Below are 27,122 nucleotides of genomic sequence, written 5' to 3'. Positions count from 1 at the left end.
TTCCCTTTCTTGTGTTTGAGACTACCCTCGTACATGACATACTTATATAATAGATTGTAACATATGTATGTATCTATTTATTTACAATATAACATACTTGGGAACTTTACGTTACGTTACAGTACATCGTTTGCCCCGTGCGTTGTCGTTCGTGCAGCCACACACGCCTCACTAGCCGTTCCTCAACACTGCAACTATGTCCGCTCATATCAGGCATATGAATTCGAGCAAGCGTTCCATATGAGTTCAGAGCAGGAATGGCAACCATGATGGAAAAATAGTTCTCGACTGCACTATATTCCACCGATAATTCAATACACTGTAGATTATACAGTACTGGGAATGAATTTTACTCGCATAATAAAATTATCGAATTTATTTTATGGTACATACGAAATGAGGATTTTCTGGTGCCCAATAAATGCATTTCTACAAGTTACGGTTGAACCTCAATTTATGAATCTTGGATCTGAATTATCGTAACAAGGAAAGAATAAAAATGTATGGTGGGCTTAAACAGCCAGATGTAAAGCTGTTAAGTCCAATAAAATGTGTTGATGATGATGACAAGGAAGGAACCGAGAATAATTCGTGCTCAAGATGCATTCGTGTAAATCAAACCTTCTTTTTACTTGCATGCTGTTTTATGGAGTAAGTATTGGTTCTTTTAAGTGAAAACATGAACTATTTAACATTAGTTACAAAATATAAATAATTGTATAAATATTAAGTTCGACGAAGTTACGAAAATATATGTTCATTCAGTAATGTTACAGTGCATTGCGAAAAATAATTTTACGAAATACGTTCAATTGAGAAGTTCTTCCACGAAAAAGTAACGAATAAACAAAAATTAATTTTGAATTTGTCCTAAATGGGGCATGGGTTAACGGTTCTGGAAGTTTAATGATTTTCGAAAATTTCATAGGTGTGTTGGGAAGAGTTTCAGAATCCTGGAAACGATTATGGAAGTAAGTTTGAAGCTTGGAGAAACAAATTAGCAAAGAAGCTTCACTAAACATTATTGACAGGAGAAATTACGATTTCAAAAGTAGCTTACGCGAGTATCCACGCTTCACAGCGAGCAGCCGTCCTTCGCTTACATTGGTCTCAAACACAGATAATGATAATCAGCCGATTTTCCCGTGACGCTTGAAGGGGAGTTTCGTACTTGAAACCAGGTATGTGATCAGGTGTTGGAAGCATTTAGAGTCGCTATTTTAATGCTAAGCGCCCTAAACCTGACCCGCCTAGCCAGAGCCGACCCTAGGTGGGTGCAGTCACTATTGTGCAACACGATTACTGTATTAACAGCAAACAACTAAGATAATAGTTGTAGTTGCTAGCGCTATAAATAAAAACAATAAAGTTGTATTTTAGTGACTACAGTTCATAAATTACTCAACGTCTTGACACATTTTTCTTGTGTCTTTTCAAAGAGTTACAATCAGAACTTGACATTTAATGTATTTTATGATTCTTCTCTTATAATTATTCGTAATAACTAAATTCTAATATAAATGATCAGTAGATTAAATTATTCACCTAAACCCTGATTATAAAGAAATGAACTGCACACTTATGTGCATTTGAGTGAACGTTTGTTGTTTCTTTATGCTAGAAAGGAAAGCTATTTAGCAGAAAGAAGTCAAGAAAAACCGATGACGGTATATTTTGAGCTATTGATAGACCCAGAGAAAGAAAGAGTCTCTAGTTTCATAGTTTACAGGCAAAAGTAATATTCACTCAGCGCCTCAGAACATATTGCTCTTAGGAGATCTTCCGCTTTGCAGGAAACTACGTCATTCTGAATATTCTCCAGAGCTGTAGAAATAAACTCGACGTTGTTTATTGAACTTTACCGGCGCATTTGGACGAGCGAATGACATAACCACCGTGGTCATATCCCATGTTTCAGTTCTGTTCAGTGAGGTGAGTGCTGAATGATGGACAATAAACATCGTCTGCTTGAACAGCTCAGACTAATAAATATTCTCTCTCTTTTGGTGTCCATGAAGAAAAATCAATACAGTATTCCTTCCTGTTACACAGTAGAAGAATTTACACTGGAGTAGCACCAAATATAGTTGTAACGTGTACTTATGGTGTAGTACAAGTTTGGGTAAACCGCGTGCGCTTGTTGGGTACAGAGAGCTCCATATGGTGCACATGGGCGTCCGGAAGGGGGGCAAGGGGGGCCGTGGCCCCCCCCTGGAAAATGAAAGTGAACCAAAAATTATGTATTTCACATATAAAATTTCATTTTAGCCACAATAATATGTGTTAATTATTGCATGAACACCATAAATTCAAATTTAAGCAATGTTTTTTTAGGGAACAACACTCTTTTGGGGAAAAATGTGACTTTTTTTGCCCCCCCCCCTGGAAAAAATACCTTCCTTGCCCCTCCCTGGAAAAAATCCTGCGGACGTCCATGATGGTGCACACTACACTTCCAAGGCCAGTAAGCGGCAGAGCAGAGAGGAAGCCGTTTGCATTGAGAGATATTTTAATAACGACAACTTGCCAGGAATATCAACGGCCATTCTGTGAACCTGATTAAAGTCAATACTCGTTTCACTGTATTCACATTTGTTCTCATTATTCGGACAAACATAAACATCCAAGCCCGAGCGGGATTCGAACCCGCGGCCCCTAACGTTGCATCGCGATGAGCTAACCATTTAAAGTCCCTAAGCGGAAGCTTTCTCCATCACACTTCATTCACTCATATCATTTCACTCAATTTTCAATTTCAGGACTTTTCAGGACAGACAATCACATACATCCATGTCCGAGCCGGGAATCGAACCCGGGACCCCCGGCATCGTAGCGCGGTGTGCAAACCACTCCGCCACGGGGGCCGACACCACTCGGCCACTGGGTCCGGCTTCATGAATTTGAAAACAGGTTTCAAAGACTTCAAATACTGCAAAGGGGAAATTTTCCTTGTTTACTGCTCCCTTTCTTTTTGATGCCGCGATCAGTATTGAAAGATATATATCTCGAGATTTTTCTCCTACCTCCCACAGTAATATCCTGGAATAAGCCATTTCTGCTGAAAGTTTAGCGATGTACTTACCTTTGTGAACAGCTGTTCTCCATTATGAAAATTAATAAAAGAGCCCAACGATCAAGAACGACTGACGAACGTTTCTTTCCTCCATTAAGTTGTTCATGCTCACAACAATCAATGCTGCAAGAGTAATCCCTGGAATCCCCCTTCACCCCACCCCAACCCTTCTCGGGTGCGAATCCCCTTAGTTTTGAACTTCAAGGGGTTGGATTTGGAGATGTGCGGCCCTGACAGTTTTGACATTATCGGTTACGAGTTTGGCATGACTGCTGTAGAGGGATCACAAACAAAAGAACCTTCGGCCAAAATCCTTCGCGTATTTGCCCCTTCACCCATTCAACTCGGGCCATAAGCAAGAATGCTCCACTCTAGCCCTCCCCTCCACGCTGGAGGACGACGCATTGGAGTCGCAGGTCTGCGTAGGTTCTTTTGCGTGTTGTTTCACTATACAGATGCTAATAATTTTTGTTGGTGAAATATGTTAATTAGGTACATGCATTCACAAACATTTAAACCCTAATGCAATTAAAAACTATAATAATTTCCAGATTGATTCATATTGCTATTTACATGGAGTAGGACTACACTTCGTAGAATGCTCGTCAAAATTTTCAAATAATATCGTAGTAGGTTCTCCACAATATGTTGAGTTTCTAAAACATAACTATTATTATTTCATTCCAGGCTGTAGGATTCGTGATCATTTGTATTGGTGGCCTTCTGGAAAGCGATGTTTACAAGTTTACACAATTCTGGAAAGGCCATTGGGCATATTTTGGACCACCAATGCTACTCGTATATGCTGGCTTTGGCATATTCTGTGTGTCTATGATCGGGTATTTTGCGTGGCAGTCGCATTCACCACGAACGCTAACTTGGGTAAGTTAAACATTTTTCTTTAGATATTTATATTAAAAATAATGATACACATAAATTAGCAAAAATCCAGTTAAAATGGACAATAGATTCATAAAAAATTATAGGGAATTGCAATTCTTATGTAAAAAAACAATTTCCTAAAGGTGAAAAACATTATATTTTTAAACATGAAACATATTGTCAATAACGTTCACTTAAATAGTTTTCACAATTGTAATATAAAGGTTATATAAAAATCATAATTCAGATCTTCATTTATAGTTAAAACTATAGTTATACATTTACAGCTAAATTTCGTACTAACTTTCTTTCCTAAGCTCCAAAAAAGTAGCCAGCACAGAGTTAAATGTCAAAGAAAGAAAAAATAGGATATCAGAAGTTGGCAAAAGTTGAATATATATTATTATTATTAATTTTATTAAAATAATAATAATAATAATAATTATTATTATTATTATTATTATTATTATTATTATTATTATTATTATTATTATGAAAGTAAAACAGAACTAAGCCATCAAAAGTTCAAAAACATAAATATTTTCTCGCAAAATGTTAAATCTTTATCTGTGCTATAACAAAAATTTCGACAGTAAGTGGAAGTTTTCATAATCCTTGTCTTAAATTTATCTTTCATAAATATTCCTTGACTGTTCTAATATACTAATGTCCGATTTAAATATTTTAACTCTTCTATGATGTATAATTTCGCAGCAAATAATTATATAAACTATCTGATGGTGTCTTTTCAAGTATATTATATTGAAACAGCAATACAGTTTTAGTGTTTTGCTCATTATATTCCATACAAAAAGCAAAATAAATATTTATCTCACTTTTCATAAGCAACTACTAATATTAATTAAGTCTACCGAAATTCATTATGATAGTGATGATGTGCTTTTCTAGGTAATAAAAATGTATTTCAGACCTCAATTTTTTTTACAAAGATAGAGATAATATTTCTAAAGATTCAGTAAAGCAGACCAAACGAACTACATTTTCTTCTATATTTCTTTCAGTATGCAGTAATAATATTCCTCTTGCTTGTCAAGGAAATTCTGATAACTCTTATAATTCTGCGAACAAACAACTCTTTCTTGGTACACTTGAAGTCTACCATGTGGGAAACGGCGAGAAATGTTACCACCAGAAATCCTATGCCTGCAGCAGCCTGGGATGCTATACAAACGAAGGTAAGTCACAATCTATACAGGTTAACCAAGATGAAAATGTTCCTTAACAAACTCGCGAACTAAAGTGCACATTCCTTTGTTTTGTCCTCTCTCTTCCTATTTCCCGTGCCTTTGGCAGTGTGCAGAATTTGGCAACGCAGGAACACGGGAACATTGCAAGCAGCTGATTGCATCGCCCACGCTTCCTTCGCTCGCTTAGAGTTGAAAATTCGACTACGGTGCCACAGGAACATTCTTATCGTGATCAAGCTGTACATTAAAATACAACGATTTCCTAGTTATGACGGAAAGATTTTTTATGGTTCAGTGATTATTACTTTCGAAAATTTTGAAAATTTGTGTACATAACATTTTGAATATTTTCTTTGCAATCATCCATGTTACTAGACAAGAGAGAATTATCCTTCGTTGATAGCGATTTAGCCTGAAGTAACAGAAAAGTGACGTAAAAAGAACAATACAGCATAAATACAAAACTGAGATATAAGCTGAGTTAAATCCTAAACAAGCAGATATACGAGGGACATTCAGTTTGCTCTAATACTCACCAAGAAAACAAAATATAACAGAAATGAAAATATGGTTATTTTTCAACATAGACCCCTGCCCTTTCAATGCACTTTGTCCATCGCCACTCCAAAGCTTCTATACCCTGTTGGAAGAAGATGTCCTCTTGCTCCTGCAGCCATGCATTCACAGCATCCATGACGGCATTTTCATCCCGAAAAACGTGCCCACGGAGATGCTGCTTCAAATGTGGGAACAAGTGGAAGTCACTTAGGGCTAGGTCAGGCAAATATGGGGGATGAGCACCAATTTAAATCCAGCTGTATGAATTGCAGCCATGGCAACACCAGACTTCTGGACGGGAGCATTGTCCTGCTGCAGAAGCACTCCACGTGTTAATATTCTTCGTCTCTTGCTCTTTATTGCAGCTCGCAATTTTGGCATAAGATCAGCATATTACTGGCCCGTAATGGTGGTTGCGTGTTCCAGATAATCCAACAGCAGTATTCCCTTTGCATCCTAGAATACAGTTGCCATAACCTTTCTGGCTGACTGTCGAACACGAAATTTCTTCGGGGTTTGGAAGCTGATTTGCTTTCATTGCATGGAGCTTTGTTTGGATTCGGGATCAAAGTGGTGGACCCATGTTTCGTCCACCGTCAGAAATCTGGCCAAAACGTCCTCTGGATCTGCAGGATACATGTCCAAAAGTTGCCTTGAACATGTCACTCTGCTTCTCTTCTGATCAGCATTCACATTTCGCGGGACCCATCGTGCCGAAACTTTCTTCAAACACAAATGATTGGTTGAGATGTTATGAACTGTGCTGGTTGACAACCCTGTACTCTCTGCTAAATACTTGATGGTGACTCGTCTGTCTGCCATAACCATGTCAAGGATCTTCTCGATGTTTTCCTCGGTGGTGACTGTCACTATTGGTTCACCTACGTGGGCATCTTCGCATGACTGTCTGCCACAGTTCAACTCACGGCACCATCTCGCAACGGTGGGATACGGTGGGATATGATGGAGCTCGTTTTGCCTGTTCGAGCGTTATTCACTCGAGCGAAGAAGTTCTCAATCCCGTACGCTATCTAGTGTCGTCCGTGCGAACTATTTTGGCGCTCGACCGAAATCCTCTTCATGCAGCCCTCTATTGCCCACGTTTCGGAACCATTATTTCCTCCACATTATATCCTTCACTTCATTTTCTCGGATCTAATTTTCTTCCATCTGCCTTCTCTTATTCTCAACGTGCTTTTAATCGCTTTACAAGTCAAAACAGAAATCCAAAGCTTTTTAAATCCGTTATACCTGTTCTATTGGCTAACTCTCTAACTCTCTCAACTTCCAGAAAGAATGCTGTGGCGTCAGAGGCGAATTTGATTGGGTCAATTTGAAACTTGAAACTCCAATCAGCTGCTGTAGGGAAGAGGTTGTGGACTGCCGGAAGACTGGAAGAGGCCTGTACCAGATCGGATGCTTCGACATTCTTGCTCAGGAAATGGAGAATTACTTGGTTGTAAGCGGTTTGATCGGCCTACCCAGCATTCTCTTACAGGCAAGTCCATTCCTGTATTCCTATATAGGCTGTGATCGATTTGAAGCATACGATTGATTGATTTGATTGAATTGTTGTTTTAAGTCCACTTTATGCACAGAAAGGCTAATCGGGAACAGACCTGCGGCTTAAAAAAATTATGGTCCAGAAACAATACAGCTTTTTCACATATTCGGCATACTCATTCAAGTACTTATCATAGCGTGATACCAGTTTGTTGATACCGTCATTGTACTCGATTGCAGCCAATGTATTCAACCATGTAGTGACAGTGTGTTCCTCAGTCAGCAATAGAGGGACCCATCCGGCACGGATTTTCTTTTCTTGATTTTGATTTGATTTAGTTTATTTTACTTCGCGTTTTGTGCCTCTTGGCTAATTTGCGAAGATGGGAATGAGTGATGAAATGATGAAATTGATGAATGGACATTCACAAACAACCAAGCCCGACCGGGATTCGAACCCGGGACCCTTGGCGTCGCAGCGCGATGTGCTAACCACTCGGCCACAGGGTCGGGCACGGATTTTCTTGTGCCGAAGGTGTACCGTAACGATTTCCTGAAGAAGAGATCGTGAAATTGCAGGAAAAGATTCATGTAGAATGTATAATGTGAAAGGTCGGTCAGCCTGGATTGCTTCATCAATCTTTGTCTTCAAGGCCTCCGTAGGTGAGTGTGCTAGGGTTGAATGTTCCTTCTTTCCGCAAAGCACTTTGCCACGGTTGATGAACACAAAGATGCGGAACCGAAGTACAAGGATGTATCAAGAAATTGACATCACGCTATGATAAGTATGGGTGTGGCGAATAGTGAAAAAGTACGGAATAGTTTCTGTACCATAACGTTTTGGCACATCTTTGGTTGTTGGTGTCTTACACCAAAACGTTCCATTTTTTTGGATGACCCTCGTATATTACTCACTTTTATAGTTAGCTGATTTGACATTTTGGTTCCAGCTCCTGACAATAATCCAACTTAATTAACGCTAAATGCTCCCTACAAAGAAACTAGTTACTCTAAGCCAGGGTGTATAAAAATCATGATTCTTATTTTAAAACATCATTTTTGTTGATTTTTTATTTAAATCGATTTTTTTTTTAATTTTTTTAAAACATGCTTAAAATTGTTTGCATGGTTTTTAGCACCATGCACAGGCTTTTCTTAGTAAATGTTCCTGTAAAATATTTGAATAGTTTAGAGCAAATAAAAATATACGTAAACATACATCTTTCTGTTTCTGATACTGTAACTACTATGGAAATGTTTGTTGAGTTTGTTAATAAAACTAAAAATAATTTCAGTAACATTTCTTCCAGTGAAACTAAAATATTCTGGATGTACTCTATAATTGTAACTTAAAATATTAACTTAAATATTTTTATAGTCTTTGAACCTGAATTTTGGAGATTTGTTTTAATGATAGTTCGAAAAATATCATCTGCCATGTTTATTTACAGTTTAATGTTATTGACACTGTTTATGGTTTAACATGATTAGTATTTTGTATATTTTTCTACACAAAATGTTTGCTATTTTTGCCCATAAAATTATTGAATTTAAATCAAGAGAAATCCTGTGTTTACATGTCCTTTCGTATGAGTACATTTACTTTATTTCCTTTACTTTCCCATCTTAGAACCTAATAATCACCATTAAATGATTACGAGAGTAATGTACTTTCACCAAAAGTGTTTCTGATACCTACAAAATCCTTATGTACATTATTCTATAAATTATTTATTTAGAGTGATTTAAATCAGTGATTTTCTTTTAAAAAAATCAAATGATTTAATTCGCGATTTAAATCGTGATTGAAATCAACCTGATTTATATTAAACCAACCTGCTCTAAACACAGTTACAAGGAACAGTTACTTCTTAAAGGAATTCTAACTGTAACTAGCTACCTTCAAAAGTAAGTAGCTGTAACAGAGTTACTTATTTGCAATAGAAGTAATGTTGTTAACAGTTATTAACTTTTTAACTTGAAAAATTGTAACCTGGGTGAAACTCTATGTCCAACCTGGGACCCCTTGATAACAAGGCAACGATGTTACCACTGCGCTATCAGGGAGGCTCCGAGAGTGATCTGTGTAATTGGAGTTACTGTGACACAACTACAACGGCAAGAATGAGTGATGATGTGATGAAATTAATGAACGGACACTCACAAAGAAAACTCATGCCCAGGCCTGGATTCGAACCCGGGACCCCTGGCTCGTAGCGCACGCATTGTGCTAACCACTCCGCCACAGGGAACGGCAGAACATGATCTGTGTAACTAGAGTTAGTACAATATAACTATCTAGTGAGTGCATTCTAAAATGGCGCTTCACTGTAGTGGAAAATTTACAACGGCAGAATCTGACAAGTGTTCATAGGGAAGGCACCGTTGTTGAATTTTCTTAACACACACCAATGTAAGCTGAAAATGTTGGCACCTTGTTTCTCCGTGTTTATCATCTTTTAGTCTTCTGATTCTATTTCTGTGCTGGTTATTTTACGCCGGTTTTCTAAACTGCATCAATCGCGACGATGAGAATGGATGATGAACTGATTCAATGTATGATGGGGCAAATTCACATCCTTGGCTTACTTCCATAACTTCCAACCATGGCCATTCAAGAGGGTCAAAAAAGGGAGGAGAAATTGCCTTTTACTCTCATTATGATTCTCTGTTGTTCTTTTATTTATTTCCCTTTCCCTTCCTCTCCCTCTTTTTCTGTCTTATGTACTTTCATTTATTTCCATTTATTTATGTCTGTGTGATACTCCTCTATCTATCTGTCTCTTGTTCCTCTCTCTCTTTCTCTCTCTCTCTCTCTCTCTATATATATATATATATACAACCTTAGTGACAATGAAGTTCGACCAGTCACAAATATAGGAGTGCGTTGTGAAAGAAGGAGAACACATGCATATGCTGAACATATTTTATTCAGCAGGCTACATGGAACAAAGGAAAACATAAATTTGCGCTGCAACGCAGCAATGTATGGTGTCCACACAAAATAAAACATTTTCGTCCATCTACACGTGACATTGAAGTTCGACCACTGTTAGAGGGGATCCTGTTTACCATGGTGTGACGCCGCCCCGTCGGCGAATAACTGTGGCAATGCGTCGGTGAATGCTGCGGACGAGTCGTTCAAGGTATTCCACATCGATGCGGTGCCATTCCTCCTGCAGGCAGGCGATAAGAGTAGCCACTGTCGTGGGTCCCTTCTGTTGCACACGTCGCTTAAGAACACGCCACACATTCTCAATGGGCGAGAGGTCGGGACTCGATGGTGGCCATGGCAGAGTTCGCACGTGATGGCGAGTCGACCATTCTCTTGTCAGCCGCGCTGTATGAGGCCTGGCATTGTCGTGTTGAAAGATGAGACGCCGCCTGTGGAACAGGTGCCTTCGCACTGTGGGAAGATGCCGCTCCAGTATGCGTGTATAGGCGTGTGCATTCACAATGCCCTCACTGACGTGTAGTGGGCCAACCCCAGATGCCGTCATGCATCCCCATACCATCACTGACGCAGGTTTCTGTACCCGACGTGCATAAAATTTTGCTTCATTCTGTTCCTCCTTCCGACAAATGACTGTTTTCCGTATTTTCCCGTACACAACATTGAAAATGGATTTGTCCATCCACAAAACCCTGTTCCACTGCCGAAATGTCCATCCCCGGTACATTCGTGCCCACCGTAGTCGATTGCCTTTGTTCAACATGGAAAGGAAGGGTTTACGTTTCGCCTTGTACACTCGGTAACCGCATCGCTGTAGGTAACGGCGAATGGTTCTGGTTGACACTTCAATGTGAAAGCGTTCTCGAGTCCACAGTCGTAATTCGGCCACAGAAACATGATTGTTGGTCTGGATATAGCGCCTAAATATCCGTAGATCACGCACGCTCAGCAGGCGTTTTCGACCGGGGCTCTGTAGTACCCGTATTTTGGTGGTGTTTGATGATGCAGTGAACGGTTGACTTGGGTAAGTTCAGTTGGCGCCCTATTTCCCGTTCACTGAGTCCATCCCGTTGCAACTCCACCATTCTTCTCCTCACGGTGTTGTCAATAGGTTTGCCCCTGGCCATGGTGATGATGCACTGCGGTTCCTCGGTGCACAGCACGCGCTTATATACGGCGGACTCCCTTATCGTGTCCGTGACGTCATGCTTCCGTCGAATGCGCCACTATCTGGAATTTACCGTATGGGTCTGGTGCCTGGTCGAAGTTCAATGACACGCGTATAGTTCCCCGTTTTCGTTCTTTACGTGACCTTGGGTGCAACATGCTGGGATCACGATTCTTGCCTGCTCACACGCCTCCTCTTACACACATGCGTCACTTCTGCGGGTCACCCATTCCACCGCCTATGCCTCTGTGCATTTAATCACGTATTCCTTTCTGGTCGAACGTCATTGTCACCAAGGTTGTATATATATATATATATATATATATATATATATATATATATATATATATTTGTTTTGCTTTTCTCTCAAACACACTTCCCCTCTCTCTTTCTCATTTTATTTCTTCTTTCCTCCCTCTCTCTCTTATTTCTCTCCTTTCCTTTTCTCTCCTTTAATTGTCTTTCTCTCTCTCTCGCATCATTTATTTCCCTTTTCCCCGTCTCTCTCTCTCTTATTTTATTTATCTTCGTTTCTATCTCTGTCTCTTAATTCTTTACATCTGTCTCTTCTTACATCTCTATCTTCCTCTTTGTCTGGCTCTCACTTCCTTTATTTATGTTCGTTCTCTCTCTATTTCTCTCCTTTCATCCACCTTCCTTCTCTCCACCCCTCTGGCTTGTTTCTTATTTCTATCACTTTCCTTCATTCTCTATCGCTTCTTTCATTTCTTCTCTTTTATCTTCCTCCCTAAAACAGTTCTCTTTTCATGACTCGAAAACATAATGTCAATATATCTAAGAACAACAACTTTTCGATTTTGAACACCCTTAGGAAATTTTCTGTCGAAGTACTTGCTCCCAATCTTCCTGTCGATACACACATCCGACTCATTCCTCTAAAAATAAAAATGGAGCTCGAGGAAAAACTTCAGTTTAAGCTCATGCTCAGTGCAATCGATTAAGAGTCTTTCCTTCTTCCATTTTCTTTTTCCTCCCACTGCATGGATTGAGTAAAGTTGATCACCTCATGTAGTCTAGTCAGCACTTAATTTAATTAAATGAACCAATTATTCCCCCCCCCCTGATTTAATGCCTTCTTTCTAACGACTTAAAAGTATTTGCCATCCTTCGTTCGAGGCTTGACGCATACAAAAAAAAATAGCCTCCTAGAAACATTTGTCATAATCAGCTCATATAGGGACTGTTTTTAACTTTAATTACTTACTTAATTACTTAAATTTTCACTTTTCCTTGCTCAAGAAGCCGCGTTGAGTTGTCTATTCAGGATCTAGGTCAATGAATATTCCGAAATCGAATCTTGGCCTGGGTATGTGTTGGTGGTCCTTCTTCAATTTCATCTAATCATCGTTCAGGCTTATGGCTTGCTTAAATTTTTAAAAAAATGCACGTTACATATATAATGTCTTGGCGAGAATTTGGGAAGCTGTCTTTAAATAATGCTTTCAAGAATACAATGTATTGTATTTTAATGTTGCAAATTCTGTTGTCTTTTCTAACTGATGTTTCAACATATTGTATTATTAGCTCTTACAAATGAGGTGCGCGAAGTACGTAAACCACATTAAAGTCATTGTAAAAACGAAGACTTTATTAACAATTACATGATGAATTTGGTTACACTATAAGAAGTTATCATTAAAATATATCAGTGTGTGTGTCAATTTACAAAAACAGGACAACCGTTTCTTTTATTTAAATTTGCATAAAGATAGGTAATGATTGTAAATAGTGGCTGAGTGCACCATAATTTTAAAAAAATTATGTTCGGATTCGATAGCCGGTGAAGGCACAGAGTGGTCCGGATTAGGGATGGCTAAACGAATCCGGATCCGAAAATTCCTGATCCGAGGGTTTCGTATCTCAATCCCATTATAATATTATAATCCAATAACGCAACAGCCCAATATGGGGCCAAGGGTTACCTACCGACTGCTGGCCTCCCTCCCACGCGAGCCATCAAGGGGGCGTGGAGATCTGCAGCCAGACTAGGGGGACGGGTGGTCAGCCCGACCGACCCCCAGCCGTTGTAGGACTTCGCGACCGGATTACGCTCACTCACTCGGAGCTCACGATGGTCGGTTGCCACCGGCCCTATACGTAGGCCAAATAAATTCCGACCAGAGCCGGATTCGAACCTACGCCGTCTCGCAGCGAACGATCTGAAGAGGAGTGAACGCCTTATCCCGCTCGGCTACGGAGGAGGACCATTAAAATATTACCACACCTTAAAAGGTATTATGATCTATTACAAAGAAGTTTTTCATTAGTTAGTCATTCAAGATTTTTTCAAGTGTTGTTCGTAAAATACTTTGCTACGCATCGGCTAACACACTCGTGCACAAAAATAATCTTACTTGTTTAACATAAAATGTCAGAGGTGATTTTGTAAATGCCATTGAAACGAATATGTATTCATTCGAATGTATTGGAAATGGAAACACACATAAATGTGAGACATTCCATTCCAGGATGAAATCTTTAACACATTTAACAAGATAGAAATGTTATACAAAAATTATACAATTGTTCTACAGTTACAGTTTTACAAATTAAAATAAAACATTATAATATATGCAGTGTTATATAATTTCAAAGTAATTTTATCCTTAGTCCCTGGACTAAGGATAAAATCTACGTAAGGAATAAGGCTATTAAATTAGGCACCTGGAATGTTCTGAGACTTTACCGGCCTGGGGCATTTCAGTGTACAGTTAATGAGATAGTTAAGTATAAATTAGATGTAGTAGCTGTCCAGGAAGTTAGGTGGCCAGGAGAAGGGAATTGTAAAACTAAAAACACGATTGGTAAAGAAAGTGTTCATGAATTAAGTAATGATAATGGTATAAGAATGATTACTTTTGCAACCTCAAAGAATTTAATTGTGAAAAGTACCACTGGTTGGCCGCGGTGGCTCAGTCGGTAACGCATCTGACTACCATGCTAAAGGTCACGGGTTCGATCCCTGGCCGGTTAAAATCCGGGAACTTTTCTAACGATGGAAGCGGCCCCGGCGTCCACCCAGCGTCGAATAACATGGGTACCTGGGGGAAACCCTGGGGGGTAAAGGCGGTCAGGGGCGTGATGCTGATCACATCACCCCCACTCACGACCGGATCAAGAAAGTGTGGGGCGTTACCCCCACACCCCCTATACGCCTTCATGGCGTGGTGCTAAGCACAGGGGAGCACTTTACCTTTTTTACCTTTACCACTTTTAAACATAAAGATATCCATAAATATACCTGGTCTTCTCCAGATGGTAAAACTCATAATCAGATAGATCATATTCTCATTGATAAGAGAAGGCATACAAGTATAATTGACGTTCGTACACATAGAGGTGCTGACTGTGCCAGTGACCATTATTTAGTAATTGCTAAATTAAGAGAAAGACTCTCAGTGATAAATCACAAGCAACAAAATCTAAAAGTTCTAAAATTTGATACAGGAAAGTTTACTGATGAAAGAATTAAGAAAGATTATCAAATTAAACTGTCAAATAGATTTGATGTTTTGCAGGATTTAAATGATGATGAAAATATAAATGAAACAGACGTAAATAAGAATTGGGAGCACATACGTAATGCAATAGAATCAGCAGCTAAAGAAAGTATAGGATACCATAAACCAAGAAAAAGTAAGTCATGGTTTGATAATGAATGTCATAATCTAATAGAAATAAGAAATCAGGCTAGACTTAGGTGGTTAAATAACTCTGATAATACAAATCTAAACAATTATAATAGAATAAAGCGAGAAGTTAACCGAACGTTTAGAAGTAAAAAAAAGAGATTACTTGAAAAGCAAAATTATCGAAATTGAAACAAACAGCAAAAATAAAAATATCAGAGATTTATATAAAGGTGTAAATGAGTTTAGAAAGGGGTGGCAACCTAAAGTAAACTTGATAAAAGATAAAGACGGTGATTTTCTAGCTGACCCAAGTGATATTCTAAATAGATGGAAGAACTACTTTAATGACCTTTTAAATGTCCATGTAGGAGATAAATCAGAAGTAAATGAAGTACACACAGCAGAACCTTTAGTTCCAGAACCTAACTTGACTGAAGTTAAAGATGCTATTAAAAGGCTAAAGAATAACAAAGCACTTGGCATTGATTTAATACCAGCTGAGTTAATTAAATATGGTGGAAATTCATTAATATGTCAAATTCATAAATTAATTTGTTTAATATGGAATAAAGAAGTAATCCCTCAACAGTGGAAAGAATCCATAATTGTTCCTGTGTTTAAAAAAGGTGATAAAATGAACTGCAATAATTACCGTGGAATTTCTCTACTCTCAACAACATATAAAATATTATCTAACATTCTTTTAACAAAACTAACCCCCTATGCTAATGAAATTATAGGTGATTATCAATATGGATTTAAACGTAACAGATCAACTACAGATCAAATTTTTCACATCAGACAGACACTTGAAAAAAGTGGGAATCTAATCAAAATGTCCATCAGCTATTCATTGATTTCAAAAAAGCATATGATTCGGTCAAAAGAGATAAATTATATAATATATTAGTAGAGTTTGGAATACCTAAGAAGCTTGTTAGTATGATAAAAATATGCACCAGTGAAACAGAAAGTAAAATTCGTGTGGGTAGTAATATGTCTGACAAATTTACAATTCATGATGGGTTAAAACAAGGAGATGCATTATCTCCATTGCTCTTTAATTTTGCCTTAGAATATGCTGTTAGGAAGGTAAAAGAAACTAAAGAAGGACTAAAATTAAATGGTGTGACTCAGTTGTTAGCATATGCAGATGATGTAGACTTACTGGGGGATGATGTGAATACAATTTAGAATAATGCTAAAATATTTTTCAAAACTGCTAAAGAGATAGGTTTGGAAGTTAACAAAGAGAAAACTAAATATATGCTTACAGGCCGAAACCAAGTGTTAGGTAATAATCAAAATCTAATTATTGATAACAACTCGTTTGAACCAGTTTCCAAATTCAAATACTTAGAAGTAATATTAACAAATGAAAATTATATTAAAGAGGAAATAAAAAGTAGACTTAATTCAGGAAATGCATGTTACTTCTCTCTTCATAAACTTTTGTCTTCTCGTTTAATATCTAAGAAACTAAAAGTTAAAATATACAAAACAGTAATTTTGCCTGTAGTATTATATGGGTGTGAAACTTGGTCCCTTACATTGAAAGAGGAACATAAATTGAGAGTATTTGAAAAAAATATCCTTAGGAAAATCTTTGGACCTAAAAGGGATGAGGAGACAGGTGAGTGGAGAAGGTTACATAATTTAGAACTACATAATTTGTATTCATGTCCAGATATTATTAGAATAATGAAATCAAGAAGACTTAGGTGGGCAGGCCATGTGGCACGAATGGGAGAGGAAAGAGGAGTTTACAGGATTCTTGTTGGGAAACCTGATGGTAAGAGACCTGTAGGAAGGCCAAGACGAAGATGGAGGGACAACGTTGAGATGGACCTAAGGGAAATCGGTAGGGTAGGAAAAGAGTATATAGAACTTGCTCAAGATAGGGAAAGATGGAAGGCATGTGTTGCTGCAGCCATGAACCTTCGGGTTTAAGAAGGCTAGGGAGTTAGTTAGTTAGTTAGTTAGTTAGATATAATTTCAAAGTGTAAGACTAACGTAAGTGTATTAATTACAAATCGCGCACACACACTATATCACTATATATGTATATACCCCCACACCCCCTATACGCCTTCATGGCGTGGTGCTATGCACAGGGGAGCACTTTACCTTTTTCTTTACCTTTATATATATATATGCGTGTATATTAGCAGGTAACAATATGTTATAAACACATTCTTACTTTCCAAAGAAGCGCTCATGTGGGTTGGCCAAACAGATCCGGAACTAACCGGATCCGGATTTCTGATCCGCCAGCATCCGGATCTGGCAATCTCTAGTTCGGATCCCACTTTATGAGGCCGAATTCCGATTAACCTATCTGCGAGGGATGTAAGGGGTGGCCCCTTGTGAAGACACCCAAATGTCAACGTCTCTTGTACGTACTAAACCCTGCACTGCTGGAGTATGTTCATTAATTTCATCATATCATCACTCATCCTCGCCATCGCGATTAGACAAACGTGGCAGAAAAGCGACATAAAATAACCAAATTCAATCAACCCAACAGTATTCCCGATCTCTTTCTTCTACATTTTCAGATCTGCCCCCCCCCCCCCCAAAGGAAAAAATACATATTTGGTACGGGCCTATAACCAGGCTATAGCGTCTGAAATCACAGCCAGTATAATCCTCTGTGTGTTTCATCCATTTCATCTTATCACCATTCCTCTCCATCGTCGCGATTGGGCAAAACGGAAGAAATGCAACGATAAATAAACTAAATCAAACGATAGAGTACCCTATCTGCGCAGAGTGGACTTGAAAGTGCAAATTAAAAGGCAACTGAAATTGACTGTCCATTTCACAGTGTACAAGTACCCTTTACAAAGACATAACTAAGTCGAATACACTGCAGTAAATACAATAAACATTTTTTCAATGTGAGGACATTGCGCAGTCAAATTGTGATAAATATAGCCTTTACGGGTTTCATTTCCCATACCTACGCCCTATATGCCCTATTCACTGTTTTCATCATCAACAGTTGTTATGCGTATCTTTCCGACTCAACAAAGAAAGTTTCTCCATTAATAATGTACAGCAGAACTCCTGCAAGCCTCGTGTTCAGGAACGAGATATTGCGATTTGAATTGTGTGTTTGAAGTAAGCATGTGCTTAAGGGAAATGGCCCCATTATACCTCAATAGCACACTTTTCTTTGTCTTGCATTTTCTTCTTCCTTTTCATCAGAACAGGTTTTGTTGACAGAGAGATTGGTAACTTCGAGTGTCGTTCTTCGATTTCTTCCTCCCCACATATACCTTTGCAGGATATAAAAAGACAGCAACCAAGAGGGAAGAAAGTATTTGACGTCAAAAACACACTTTGAGGGCTCTTCCCAGTTTTGCGTTCGTCTATGGTTCATATCAGAAAAATGCCCCCCTTCAATTTTCTCTTATTTCATTTCTTCCTTCTTTTCGTTGCGAGCTCATAAGGTTCGAATGACTTTCCGCTGTGTGATTGCGAAATACCCACGTCAAGAGCCGGGGGACGTTCTGGAGTGGCTGCATAGGTTTCTCTCGAGAAGCAAATTGAAGGCGAAGATGTGCCTTACTATTGGTCGTAAAGGAACACGCTTTTGGTAAGGTCAAAAGGGTCAGGACTTTGATACATATTTTTCCTTTGCATGTACGAAGGTTGTTCAAAAAGTAATGCCCCTCTTTCTTTCTCAGTCCAGAAGCAAGATATCAAGGGATGAATTTGTATCTAGCAAGTTTGACATCTTGCGCGTACATGTGTGCAATTTCATGATTGCAGTGCCTTTGTAGCAGTCAGTTAAGAATTCGAAAGTGAGAGACAAACTTGAACCGTCCTTGAATTCTTAGTGGCGAAAAACGAAACTGTGATAATTGTGTTTTGTCTACATAAGTGTTGCACTCGATAGGAGTACAGTCGGGTACTGTGCTAAGCGAATCATTGTCAAAACGGGGAGAAGCGAAGATGAATGATTCGCCACGCCTTCAGACACTAACCCAGACATGTTGTTCTTGCGGATGTGGTGCCACGAGGTGAGCTCCAACGCTTACTTCAGCACCCTGCACAAACTCCATAAGCAACTCCGGCGAGTGCAGCCTAACAGAGATCCAGTTCTTCTCCACGACAATGCCCAACCTCACACAAGCCTGAGGACAATGGAGGCAAACGCTAAACTTGGTTGGTCTGTGCTCCTCAATCCACCCTACAACCCGGATCTTGCCCCATGAGATTTCTATCTGCTCGACCCAATTAAGGACTCAATGTGCGGAAGAAAGTTTGAAGACGACGAAAGTGTTGTTCTCTCTCAGTCTCTCTCTCCATCTCTCTCCTTCGCTTTCTCGATCTATGCCCCTTCTTCCTTGCAGCTAAGCAAAAATGGCAAATATCGGCGAATTACAATGTTAAAACCATATATTTACTGACTTTCCCTCGTAATTTATTACAATTACTTGTTTTACTGCCAGGAACATAAAAAATAATTAAGGGGTGAAGAAAATAGTCAAAGACTTCGAAAAATGAAACATATTTACATATTCGTGCATAATTTAAGATATTTCAGTGGTTTTCCTATAAATTGCGCATATTTTGGATGCAAACAAGTCCCGGGCAACATGATTAGGTTATGCAGATGCAAGTTGGAACTTGCCTCTCATGCGCTAGCTGCTGGCAGAAATAGTTAGGCAAGACTCCGCTCGACAAAAGACGATCGATTTCAACCTTTCAGCCGCCCTGGCGATTCTATACTCGTTGGGGCATCTCCTTAAAGGGCATTCAAAGGCTTTCTTCATGGTGAGCTGTTGAGTCGATAAAGGGGGAGGGGGGTGACAATGCAACTGTTTCTTTCTTAAAAGATCTTTCGCTCGTAGAACATAGCCCAAATAGGAAACTCTGTCCATCACGTTTAAAGATAGTTCCGACTTTTTTTTTTAATCCCTTTTCTTTATTCTTCTTCGTTTTAAGGCATCCAGAGTATCGAAACAAAGAAATTTGCATGCCCTATTACAGGTTAATAATGGCTGTTAATTACGTGCGTATAGACCGAGTTCTCGTTGAAGGGAAGCATACAATTCGATCTAGGTTCTTTATTACTTTGTGGACTATAGCGAGACGAGACGAGTCCAAATATACAGCCCACAAATAGCGTGTAGAGGTCATTAAGACAAACAGCTTTCTTAAACAAAGTATTTTTTTTTGTTCGACGCCTCGTTTCGTTGCTACGAACACCAGAGAAAACGGAATTTATCCTGCATACATGCAATAACGCAACACATTCGCCACTATACTACGTCCGAGTAGACTGTAGAGCAAGGCCGGGTATAATGGCAGGGAAGAGGGGAGAGCAAGTGGGCGGAGCAAAGCAGTGTGCGTTGCTGATCGTCAATTTCCGCTACCATAAAACTACCGTAAAGAAAAAACTGTGAACATTTTGAAAGTTGAGTTGTTGTCATTTAGCATTATTTTTTTGCACTTTCGGATAATCGCGACGATGAAGATAAGTAATATTTATATGAAAATGATGAAGGGACTCTTACAAAGATCATCCATAAGCAACTCCGTCTTCTCCACGACAATGTCGAACCTCACACAAGCCTGAGGACAATGGAGGCAAACGCTAAACTTGGTTGGTCTGTGCTCCTCCATCCACCCTACAACCCTGATCTTGCCCCATCAGATTTATATCTGTTCGAACCATTGAAGGACTCAATATATGGAAGAAGGTTTGAAGACGACGAAAGTGTTGTTCTCTCAGTAACTTCGGTGGGGAGATAGAAAGTCGAGCACTTAAGCGCTCTCGGCTACATAAAAATACATCAGAAAGGACTTCTATCCGCTGTTGTTCCGTATGATGCACGAAAATGCATCAACTGAGAAGATCAAACACGATAATTTCAATAAACCAAAATGAATCGTGTCAATCGATGCATGAAAAGTGCATCCACTTTGAGTTGACGCATTTCGAGTTACATTTTTTACACTATAAGGACATCCCATCAAGGTTGTTAAACGTCCAGGAACTCATAAATTCTAATGGATTCTATTGGATTATGTAACAGGTCCAAAACCTTTTTTTTCTCACACAATTTAAATTCGGTCCAAGTTTCGTAATGTTTCTTTTCAATACCGTACTTGGACCGTATTTAAATTGAACCGGAAAGAAAAGTTCTGGGACAAAATTGAAATTATTGAATTATAAAAAGGTACTTTACCGTCCAGAACGCTTTCTGATTTTCTCTCCCGGAACGGAATTGAATATACCTGGTGATCCGTTTGAGATGTCAGAAAAGTAAACCTTTATACACACAGTTTGTTGTAATATAAGCAGAAAAGATGTTAGTTTCGAGTGAGTGGAGGTTTACACACTTCAGCCACATGACGGCGCTAATGTGCATGGTAACAAAGGTGGTGATCACGTCGCAACAGTGCACACAGTATGTCGTATGGGATGCGAAATTTTCGAGTATTAATGCATGCTACTGCCGCCACGCAGCTGAAGTCAGTAAACCTCCACTCATTCGAAACTTACATCCTTTCTGCTTATATTACAACAAGCTGCTCGGAGATGATACGTACATTAACCTCTTGTTCATAAAGGTTTACTTTTCTGATATCTCAAACGGATCACCTGGTATTTGCAATTTCTGGACCTTGAACAACCCTGCATCCCATTGTCATGCTGTGATCCATTCCTCTAACCTTGCTTGTTCCGTTTGCAGATAGCAAGTGTGATTTTGGCTTCGATGATAGCAGGTCAACACCGCAGATACAGAAACAGTTACAGCAATTCCGTCCATGCTGCTGAGCATAATTATGCTAACTACGCTACGCATCTATTTGAACCAGCCCCTAACGCTCCTTATGTGAATTATATGTAACCTCAGACATTCTCTTTAGAGATTCATTACTTTGAGCTTGTTAAGACTCACGCTTTCAACAATCAAATGCATGTATTTATAAACCTGTTTATTTCTTTGTTTATAGTTCAGTTTGAACGTTCCTCAATTATACTAGCATCTTATCGCTTACATTAGGACAAATTTGTTAGTTATGTATTATAAAATGGAAAATAAATACATTTATATATCAAAAGCTTTTATATGATGACAACATTTATTGTCGTTTATATTTATTTTAATGTATTCAACTATTATTTATTATTATTATTATTGGATTGGATTGATTTGGTGTTTTAAGTCCACTTTATGCACAGTAAGGCTAATCGGGACTAGACCTACAGTTTAAAGTGGAATCCGAACCACTATGTGCCTCCACAGGGAATCGAACCCGGCATCCCTTGCTTACAAGGCGACGGCGCTATCACTGCGCCATCGGGGAGGCTTATTATTATTGTTGTTGTTGTTTTAATTATTAGCCGGCCTCTGTGGCGGAGTGGTTAGCATAGTGTGCTACGACACCAGGGGTCCCGGGTTCGAATCCAGACCTGGGTATGGTGAGTGTCCCCTCGCGAATTTCATCGTACTTATACAAGATGTGGATGAGTGATGATGAGGGTACAATCATAAGAATACCCATGCTCAGGTGGGGACTCGAACCCAGGATCCATGGCGTCGTATCGCGTTGTGCTAACCACTCTGCCACGGAGGCAGTAGTATTTTAAGCTTTACATAAGTAGGATAGTATCTTATTTTCCTGTAGTTTACGGTTATTACAAGCATAAGAAAACAGTTTTTCGTTGTGACGTTTCAGGAGAACACACGCTCCCTTCATCAGACATTTATTTTCATTTTGACTAAAGATTCAGTTATAACAATGGTTAGCAATTTTTAAAACAAACAGAATCCGTTATATAATGGATGTTGTCAATGTTACATTCTTTTTGTTTAAAAAATTACTAACCATTGTTATAACTGTATCTTTAGTCAAAATGAAAATAAATGTCTGATGAAGGGAGCGTGTGTTCTCCTGAAACGTCACAACGAAAAACTGTTTTCTTATGCTTGTAATAACCGTAAATTACAGGAAAATAATTCTACAATGCAAACAATGCGTACATACAAGAAAAACTATTATTATTCTATTACGGGGATAGTATCTTATTTCAGTATACACAAATCGGTCGTAGCTTGCATACCCGCCACGAGTAAAAAAGAAAAAAGTTGCTGCGAGATACAAAACAAGACGAGATCTATACTGTATTCGAACGTGAGCAGGATCGATCTGGCAACAGCGTAAGTTCTAATGTCATGTCTCCGCACAGGTACATATATAGTATCTCTACGAAACACATGGAAGCGGTGTGTGTGTGTGTCTCAGAATACGGGATTGGCAAGGGAAGGAACACAGTTTCGAAGTTCTGGAGAAGAGTTATCCAGTTGCGGAGGTAGATGACTCCAGCAATGTGGTTTCAGAGGAAACTTATTCCAGCTGACCGCATGCCCCTTTTCAGAATTGCTCAGTGGCGGATGATTGAAATATTCATGAGCTCAGTTCAAGCGGCCTGAGGGAATTTCTTTCCCCGAAGGAAGAACACGGTTGCCTCTGAGGGAAAGGAAAGGATGTTGGTGGGGGAGGGGGGCTTCTATCTTCCAACGGGACGCTCCGTGGGAATAAATTAGTGGGTAATCCGCCGATACGCGCCCAGACACGACTTAAACTTTCCGCTCAGATGAGAGTGCTGTACTCAAAAGTATCCCGTAGGACACGCAGAGAGAACTTGCTCCGAACTAGTACGTGCAAGCGTTCGTGGAGTTCCATTGCCCTTAACAAATTTGGCGCTACAGTCAGATTTCTTTCCTGGATATTTCGGAGAAACGAGTTGTACAGTGGGGTGCATAAGTATTACCACGCAAACTGTCCATCACAATATTTATTCTATTTGTTTTCGCAATGAGAGGTTCAAACAAAACGCCTAACAAGCTGCTGACAGCCTCTGTACCAGCATACGCAAAAACCTATTCCTTAAAAACATGTAGGATGCAAGAGAAAAATTAATGAAAATAGTCGCTGACAATACTTGAGCATCCAACTGTACAGTGGGATCCATGAGTATTATCGTGCAAATTGTCCATCAGCACGTTCGTGCACTTTATTTGACCCAATAAGAGCTTCAAGAATTAAAAGAAAACTCAAGAAAAGCTGTTGACAACTTCTGAACCAGCATACATAAAAATACATTGCTTTAAAACACATAGGATATAAGAAAAAAATTAATGGAAATAGTCATGGACAATTTGCACGGTAATACTCTTGGATCCCACTGTACAATGTAGTTACAACTTCCTAGCAGTGGCATAGAAACGTTTTTAATTTGGGCGATACACAATTTAAACATCCATATATATGTATAGATGGATGATTTTTTGTGTATGATTGTGTGTAATTGTATATATAAGCCGATACCGATTTCCACTGATACCGATGCTTGAAAATTGTAACAATTTTAAAAAGTTGTTCAAAATATTGATTAATATTAGTGGACATCTATTTCACTCTAATTATAAGCATCAACTTACCAGAATTGTGCTTTAAAATATTTAAAAAATACATCAGAATATAAGAATACCTGTTATGTAATCACAAATTATAGTTTTCTAAAACACAATATTACAAAATCAATAGAAACTTAGAAGTTCCAATCCTCGTCAGAACTTGCTTTTTCTATGTTTTTGATTCCTAGAGAAACTGTGCGAAGGATGTTTGATAAAGGTTTGCCGCTTTGTATTTGTCGTCGCCGCTGTTACTTTAAAGGCAGAAATACACCTTAATGTACGAAACTAAGTATTTATCTAGTTAATCGCGTCGATGAGGATATATGATGAACTTATGAAATAGATAATGAGGCCAATGCAAGCAGAGTTCAAGCCTGGCGCTTGGCTTTTCATTGTGTCACTTCAGAAGAACTTACCCCACTCCTCCCTTCTAACTCCTAGAATTTCAAACTGATCAATGAAGACCGAATTTCACGTTGACTTTCCGCTATGTTGGTTAAACCGGAAGTAAATCAGTTGTGCAAACTGTCCATGTGTTCTATCCTTTTCTTTAGGTTATAGGAATCCATATCTTCTAACCGTTAAAATGTAAATTGGCGTAATGCACGCTCCAGCACACAGACTATCACTCTTCCAGGAAATAGCCGCGCACGTCATTCCATACGTTCCATTAAACCATTCCCTTTCCCTGTCCAGTGTTTACCTTCGAATTAGCACGATGGTCATCATTGCTAAAAGCTTAAATGCAAAAGAACTCGGTGCGAGGCAAAAACAAACACAACTAGTCGTAACTCAATATTGCAGCCAGCACGAATCCAACTGGTGGAAGGTTTGGATGGACTCAGGTGATTTTGCCTGCAGCAAAGTATGTGTGTACACTCCTCAAACTCCAGGTATGTATTTGTTTAATTTCCATGCGAGACCCACACTGAATTCGGTTACTCGCAAGATGTACCTGGGCCATATGTGCTACCAAAATTATGTGTTACATTGCTGCAGTTAACCTCAATGTTGATGTCATTCTGATTTCTACATTAGGTATTGTGTTTCTACCATGCTTAAAGTATAGAGCGTCATTTAGTGTGTACAGTAGGATGCACAGGTATAGCTCGGTAAAGTGTCCGTGACTATTTTCATTAAATTTTCTCTTGAATCCTGGGTGGATTTTAGGACTGCATTGTCAGAAGCTTGTTTGGCATTTTGTTCCAATTCCTGAAAATCTCTTTGAGTACAACAAAGAGAATAAACATTGCTATCGATAACTTGTTACTTGTTCCGTACCGAGACTGTCACGAGATGACGTCATGCCCACGACTCTCGGTATCATTCGATTGACATAAGATATTTCGAAAACTTTACTGTGGAACTTATTCAAACAGCAAGCGAATATTTACTTAGATTTTGTTTATCGTACATTTCAACCCATTTGTGATAACTTGTTAACCTCTCCAGAGCATAAAATTTCGTTTCTGTAGTGTTTAAACCGAAAAAAAAATTGTCAAGAATGAAAAGTTTTTAACATAAAGATCTGTATACCTACAAAACTTTGTACGGTACCACACGGTATACTATATATTATATAGTAACAAAAACAAGTTAGTGAATAAGCTAGTGAAGAAGTTGAAGCTCCGGAAACTACTCTCATTGTCTTGTTTCACGACAATGGCTGTCCCCATATAGTTCGACGGACAGTACGTGTTGAGGTCTTAAAACATCCGCCGTACAGTCCGGACTTGGCGCCATCGTACTTTCACTTGTTTGGACGTTTGAAAGAACAACTGCGGTGTCAGAAGTTTGTAGATGACAACGAGCTCATGTGGGCGGCGCAAAGTTGGTTTAAGGCCACAGCAAAAAGCTTTTGTCCTAGAGGGCATAAAGACCCTCCATAAAGACAGCAAGGAATATAGGAGTCCTGTACGCCGAACCTGCTCGGCATCCGGCCGGGAAAGGCATTGAAAAGAGATGCTAGAACGAGTGTTGAGAGTGGAGCGTTGCAAGCGGATCGCGAAAAATAGCTATTATAATGCCATGAAGGTCAAACATATTTGAAATTAGTCACGTTTTACTATATAATCACAGCATTTTAGCATTTTTGAAATTTTAAATCTGGGAACGCCGGGCGTACGGGCGTACTATAACGCTACGCCACTGCTAGCTTGTTAAGAAATGCACGGCGTATTGGTGAAGCCTAGTTTCCATTCTGACAACTTCCAGATTCATGACGCGCAACATGCGCCGGCGCAAGTTGCACGTCATTTAGTGCACTGTTTCCAATTCAAAACTTCTGCAAAATACGCCCGCAACAACACTGGAGTGCAGGACCGCAGTGCTTTAGACTAGTTCAGTGTTTCTTCTCTTGTATTGTAATAATTTGGTGGTGATTTAACTTGTGTAAAGATGGATAATACAGCTATGAGGAGTTTTGTCGTTATGGTAGGCGCGTACTGCTGACATTCCACAACACTGTCTCCTGTTCATATTGCTCTATAAGTTTTATACTTTATCTTTCGACCACTACATATTGTCCACAAAACAAACACTTACGTACGTACAACTACACAACTAGGGTGACCAGACGTCCTCTTTTATCCGGACATGTCCTCCTTTTTTGGTGTCTGTCCGGCGTCCGGGCGGATTTCTGAAAAATCGGAAAATGTCCTCCTTTTTGGACCATTGTCAAT

The 27,122-nt window shown here is 39.1% G+C and overlaps 1 protein-coding gene across 1 annotated transcript; it reads left to right on the top strand.

The window, feature by feature from the left end:
- Window positions 1-552: 552 nt before the first annotated feature.
- LOC145984670 (23 kDa integral membrane protein-like) lies at window positions 553-22,038 on the top strand. Its single transcript, XM_083118224.1, has 5 exons — window positions 553-651; window positions 3,761-3,955; window positions 4,978-5,151; window positions 7,013-7,219; window positions 21,709-22,038. Exons 1-5 carry the CDS (start codon window positions 601-603, stop codon window positions 21,865-21,867), a joined length of 786 nt encoding a protein of 261 aa, XP_082974350.1. The 5' UTR covers window positions 553-600; the 3' UTR covers window positions 21,868-22,038.
- The last annotated feature ends 5,084 nt before the right edge of the window (window positions 22,039-27,122 follow it).

This window comes from Lepisma saccharinum, chromosome 1 (assembly GCF_977018435.1).
Source record: "Lepisma saccharinum chromosome 1, izLepSacc3.1, whole genome shotgun sequence".
Taxonomy (NCBI): Eukaryota; Metazoa; Arthropoda; class Insecta; order Zygentoma; family Lepismatidae; genus Lepisma; species Lepisma saccharinum.
This window is presented reverse-complemented; position numbering and strand designations above follow the sequence as displayed.